Below are 6,186 nucleotides of genomic sequence, written 5' to 3'. Positions count from 1 at the left end.
ATATCACTCACATTCAGATGCTATAGGCTACATGTAAGCGACTATAGAAAGGATCTGTACTGTGCCTAAAATAAACAGTATATAGCCGGTATGTTCAAATGAACACGGAATAGTGCACTTGGCATCCCTGCAACATGGAAGAGAGCATTTAATGGTCATACACGGCCGACGGTCCCAGAAAGAGGATACCATTTTTATGGCAGGCTATTTGTTTATTAGTTCTACTGCTCTCCGGGTGCAGTTTGTGTGCCGACATTCAATCTAATCTTTTGCTGAATTTGACAAGAGATACACAGAAATCTTTAAAAGCTAACACTATGACTAACATTACACTCAATTAAATTCTAGTGTGCACACCTCAGCTTTCTTTTCTTGAAGTTCAATAGCTTTGGAATGGCATGCATGGAGCCTATGGTATATTTAACACAGTAAACACAATGATGTAGTCCTCTTGTAAATGTCTGTTTCGGATATCCCACATGTTGTGTTAGTGATCTAAATGTAAGGAATTCAAATTGCACAATTGTATGTAAACTTCGCTCCTTTTAACAAAAGCCTAGTAGCCAAAGAGGTGAAGAAAAGTCTGTTTACTGCAGCTATTCGGCTTTTTATGGTGGTTGCTTACAGGATTTTGGTGGTCAAATTCAAGTGCTGTGTCTGGAAAGCTGTCTGGTTTCTTTGTACTTGATTGCAGGCGTCTTGTGCCTCGACCTTTATTCTGTTGAAAGTTGGGCTTTTGAACAAACTGTCCCCCCAAAAAACAGCCACCACCTTTAGAAAGTGATGCAGACCTCAACTATTTGGCCCAGTCAAGTCTAGGGGAGTATGACCAAGGTCTTGGTCAATTCTCCGATTACAATTAATCTAATTTCAAAACACGAAATTATTTGAATTCCAAAGGAATGGACCGAGGTCGTGAACATGTTCCTGCATGAATTTAAAACTATGCACTATTTATTAGTCCACAGCATAACTCTGAAATATATGTTTTGTAAACTTGGCCCTTTTCCTTTCGGAAATTCAATGAAACATTTGGTTTTGGTAGCACTGGCATGTCTTATGTCTTGGTGTTATGGAATGGTCATCGCGGATTCTCTTTGATGCAAAAATGCAGGAAAGAAAATATATATGAAACCGGGCTAATGTCTGAACATAATCATGCAGGGGCAAGCATGGGGGCACACACACGCACACACACACAGCTTATAAACTTGAAAACTGTTTTTTCTCTCTGACTTCCTAGTTTCCACGTCGCCAAACACTGGGCTGTGTTGCAGCCATATGTGTACAAAAAAAAAAACTAATTTATATTCGTTTCTTTCTTTAAGTGATCTTGGTGCTGTGGATAGAGCAATGAACTGCGTTAAAATTGGGGCCCTTAACGAGATCTTTATACCAGTTATTACAACAGGTTTACTTGCAATTCATAACTTATAATACTTTCCCGAGGAACTAAACCATCGGACAATATGATAATGAACATTTTAACTATCTTTGATTTTCTGAAATCTCAGGTTATATGTAAATTGGGCCTTCGTGCATTTTCATTCACTAAAGAAGACTGGAAGAAATGCTATGTCTTATTATAACGTATTTGTAATAATTCAAGAGTTTATAGAATATGTTCATATGTTATATGCTGTATTGCATTGCGCATGTGCTATAAGGTATTCATATTTTTATTACATAGTTATAGGCTACGTAGCTAAGATACCTGATCTAGATTTTCATAATGCTCATGCGGTGTTGGAAAACCAATCGTTTGAACCTCCTATATCTTACCAAAGTGAACCACTCCTACGCATGTAAGTGTTCCAAATTGATATATGACAATATCTACTTTCGATCACGTGTCTTGGGGTGACTTAGATGGATAGCGCGTCATCTCGCCTTCCCAAATTTTCTCCTTCTGCAGTTCAATCCAAAAAATCTATCTATAGTGCACGAGAACGGGAAGAACGATGTTTAACTCGGTTAATCTGGGAAACTTCTGCTCACAGACGCGAAAAGACAGGACTTCTGAGTTCGGCGACAGAGCAAGCTGTGGGTCCAACCTTTACCTCCCCAGCTGCACCTATTATGTCCCCGAATTTTCTGCCGTCTCTTCCTTCCTGCCACAGGCCCCTTCTCGGCAAATCACCTACCCTTACTCCACGAACCTTTCCCAAGTGCAACCGGTTCGGGACGTTTCTTACAGTTTGGAGCCTTCAAGTAAGTGGCACCATAGAGGAAACTATGCGTCCTGCTACTCAGGGGAGGAACTGGTACATAGGGACTGCCTTCCGCCATCGTCCACCATGACAGAAATGCTGATGAAAAACGAAAGTGTCTACAGCCATCACCATCACCACCACCACCACCCGAGCTCCAACCACCCTTCCACGGGCTTTTACTCGGGTGTAGGGAAAAACAACGTTCTTCCGCAGGGCTTTGACCGCTTTTTCGAAAGCACACACAGCGGGCCAGATAACAGCTCGCAAGAGAACTGTGCTCAGAAGGGCGACTCCAGTAAACTGGATTCAGCGTCCCAGCCGCCTGCCGCCCTCCACAGCGCCGCCGACCCGGAGAAAGACCCAGAAGATGAAGAGGAAAACACTAATTCGGGTTCTTGTGCCTCTTCATCGGGTACGAAAGACGACAGCGCCAGCAAAACCAGCCACTCGAGTAGGTACCGAAGCTGTAAATGGGAAAAAGGTTAAGGGACTAGCCCTGTGTTTTGTCGGTCAGATTTTATGTGGAGTTTTATAAGCATTCAAAGGATTTTATTATAACCTACAAAGCTCTTTCTTCCAGCAAGAATAATTTTTACGATGGGAAAGCGCTTTCAAAAAACGATACGTTACACACAGGCAGCAGCTATCCCAGAGTCTGTGAAATTTTAAGAGCTCGCTATTGTGACAAATGCTAACTTTGATCATGAACTTGCTCTGGGCTTTTTAAGGGATGTTTCGCCAGGCTGTCGAGGGTAAAAAGCAATTGGGCAGAACACTGCTTTTGGGCGTCCTGTGATGTTTCCCTTCTCAGCAGCCTCCTATAAAAGTAAAAATTATATTGTGTTGCTTCTGTCGACGTGTTGCTTTACGCCATAACAGCAGATGTTAACTGTTTTATCGAGATTTTATGTAAATGTTTATGTAAAATTGTTCAGAAAATATCGGTTGTGATAATAATAATGTTTGGGTTTCTTTGGGATCCATGGTCTTCTCAAAAAGGCTATCCTAGTATTTCAGTTTGTAGACTAAGCAGTGATTTAAAATATTTCAAGCTTTGAGATATTCTGTAAATCGCCAAGAAACTCGTTCTGCTTCGTTATAGTCCATGTGATAAACCAATGAGCATCGGTAAGTTGGTCAAAATAGATATAATTATCTCATATTTATTCGTAGACCAATGAAACGGCGGTTCCCACTTCGCAGACCCAAGCGCCCGCATGGTGTCATATGGAAGAATTTGTCTCTAGCCTATAATAATATCCCACCTATTTGTTATCCTATCTAGGTATCCAGTGTTAATTTGCCATAGATGACCGCAATATGAAAGTAAATATGTTCCTTGATAGCCATATATTGCCATTATGGCAGTGTATTGAGAGGGGGAAATAATGAGGTCGTGAGGGATAAAAAGTGCAATGTCGTGTGAATAGCGTTAGAAAACTAGTCAGAGATTTTAAAGAGGAGAAGGCTGATTATAGTTTTGCATCATAAGTTCTCCATGTCACAAGGGGATGTGGGGGGGGGGGGGTGTATTTAAGGATACAGAGAAATAAAATGTATGCGCAAACTTAAGGGTACATGTTTATCAAAATTACAGTTTATCAAACTTAACAAACCTACGTTTTGAATCCCCACAAGTTTCAACGAGTCTCTAAATGCTTATTTTACTTAAAGTGTACATGCTGGATACATTTTACCTTACATTCTTCTGCTTATTTGTTTTATATTGCTCTAAGGTACACCACGCACGAGGAAGAAGAGGTGTCCTTACACGAAGTTCCAGATTCGAGAACTGGAAAGAGAGTTCTTCTTTAATGTTTATATCAACAAGGAGAAACGGCTGCAGCTCTCCAGAATGCTAAATCTCACTGACCGTCAAGTCAAAATCTGGTTCCAGAACCGCCGAATGAAAGAAAAGAAATTAAGCCGAGATCGCCTGCAGTATTTTTCTGGCAACCCCTTATTGTGAACTCTTAACTGGTAGCTTTGGTGAGAAATAATCATTCATATTATCACCTCTAAAACTGAATTGCCTTTGGAGGACAAAGCCAGAGTCGACTTCAGCTAAAAACAAGTGTTAGGTCATGGAAACGCTGGGACTGAAAAGAAAGATAAGAAATTATTAATATTTTTTTATGTTTCTGTGTTTTGTTGAACCAATAACAAGAACCAGCAAAAAGCAAGACCTCCGAGAAAAGTATCTCTGACAATAGCAGAGAAATGAAGGTAAAATATTCATTTTTCTGTACAACATTTTTTCCAATTAAAGATTTTGTATTCACACGTTTGCGTTAAGCCAAATATGTGAAACATTCTAATCGCAAGTACGACAGCTCTCAGTATTTTTTATTTTGTTTGATTATATAGCCTATTTCGATTCACTTGTGAAATGCTGTCTTTCCAGTGACATTTCTCTCTTTTACCTCTGCATTTCATCATGATCGTTTCTTTGTGAAATGATTTCGCTACTATCTGAACCGACTTGAGGACAGCCGCACAGACTCTTCATCGGTACCTCGCAGATACAGACACGTTTTTGCCTCCACCAAGAACTTGGACACAAATCATTGGTCCCAAATGAATAATGTCCTTTAAGAGACTATACAATATGACTGACTGTATATATGAATTTCATTTGTTTATCAAATTTTATCCCTTAAACTAATTACTATCTTTGAAAGATTTCAACAACAAAAAATAACTTCAAAGCTCTATGGCTTACAAGCTCTTTGATTCTATAGTGAGCTTTTTGTTCATTGCTTGCCGTTTGCTTGCCGATTTTGAGTTTATGCAGTTTGAAGAGATGACGTCGCAAATATGCATCAAGTGATATAATGTAACAAAAATAAACGAATAGTGATTCTTAAATCAAGCCATTCTTTGAGAGTGTTTATGTTATTATTTCCATTGGGTCTGTATTTCAAAGATCAAGAACATCTATTTGTGTATTCATACAGAATGCTTGAGCTGTAGTTATTGGTAGGGCTATAGTCCTCAACGCTTGTAGAAGAGCATTGTAACGTTACCTGCCACGTGACTTCTGAAGTAGGCCCTTACTAGCACAGTATACTGGGCTATTTAAACTGGTCACAACGGCCTGTAAAAAGTAGTGAAACACTATGCATGTCCCCGACAAGTCCTTGAAATGTCATGTGAAGAGTAATGGGAAATATGTATAGGCTCTATCGTATATGTATAGGCTCTAATATGTATAGGCTAATTGATACAAATCAAGACTCCATGTCTACCCACAAATCAATGGGCTAAGGGTAATATGTCAGATTAAAATATTGGGAATGCTTGTAAAATAGTTACAAATTAGGCGGACTTTGGTGCGCAATTTGTCAGGAGTCTGAGGGCGCTATATTTGTCTTCATTGTCCAGTGCTCTTGTTTTCACGAAAAAGTCTGCAAGTAATTAGGGGTGCTATAATGTTGAATTGGTTTTCATCCATGTATGACCTATGTAGACTAAAGGGAAACACATTTGCGTGTGCGTGCATGTTTGCCCGTGTTACTGATGTTGGTGAGTGAATGTGTCAATATTCACTGTGTGTGGAGAGAGAGAGAGAGAGAGAGAGAGAGAGAGAGAGGTTGATATGTGCACTAAAATAAATATCTAATGGTCATTTTGAAAACTAGACCAGTCCAGTCTAGACACTGTCATAAAGACCAGGGGCACTAAATAGTTACTTTTCTGTTAATTGCACCGTCTGCCCAGTGGAGTGAGATACCTTCCTTCCGTCGTAAATGGGGAACTCGAATAGATGGCCTTTAACTCTAAAACATACAAAAATCCCATGTTGATATCATCCCTAGTGCACAATATTCACGTCATCCTTATCCTTATCCATTTCTTCTCGTGATAACAAAACCAACCCAACTAGGATATCTGCTGAGAGGCTTTCTGGCGACAAAAAAACCCTCAAGTTTATTGACCATGTGGTGGTGTATAAGCCCTCCTCATCGATGTC

General features: G+C 39.8%; 1 protein-coding gene across 2 annotated transcripts; it reads left to right on the top strand.

Moving 5' to 3' along the window:
- Window positions 1–1,501: 1,501 nt before the first annotated feature.
- Window positions 1,502–5,085, top strand: hoxc11ba (homeobox protein HoxC11ba). 2 transcript variants are annotated; one of them, NM_001139545.3, is made up of 2 exons: window positions 1,502–2,668; window positions 3,966–5,085. In NM_001139545.3, the coding sequence occupies exons 1-2, from the start codon at window positions 1,962–1,964 to the stop codon at window positions 4,180–4,182; spliced, it is 924 nt and encodes a 307-aa protein (NP_001133017.2). In that variant the 5' UTR covers window positions 1,502–1,961; the 3' UTR covers window positions 4,183–5,085. The 2 variants fall into 2 exon arrangements, with proteins under 2 accessions (NP_001133017.2, XP_013988141.3); XM_014132666.3 differs by having other exon boundaries at window positions 1,535–2,664; window positions 3,950–5,085.
- Window positions 5,086–6,186: the final 1,101 nt, after the last annotated feature.

Source organism: Salmo salar, chromosome 12 (genome assembly GCF_965601325.2).
Source record: "Salmo salar chromosome 12, fSalSal1, whole genome shotgun sequence".
Taxonomy (NCBI): Eukaryota; Metazoa; Chordata; class Actinopteri; order Salmoniformes; family Salmonidae; genus Salmo; species Salmo salar.
Note: the sequence above shows the minus strand (reverse complement) of the source record. Positions and strands in the feature narration are given on the sequence as shown.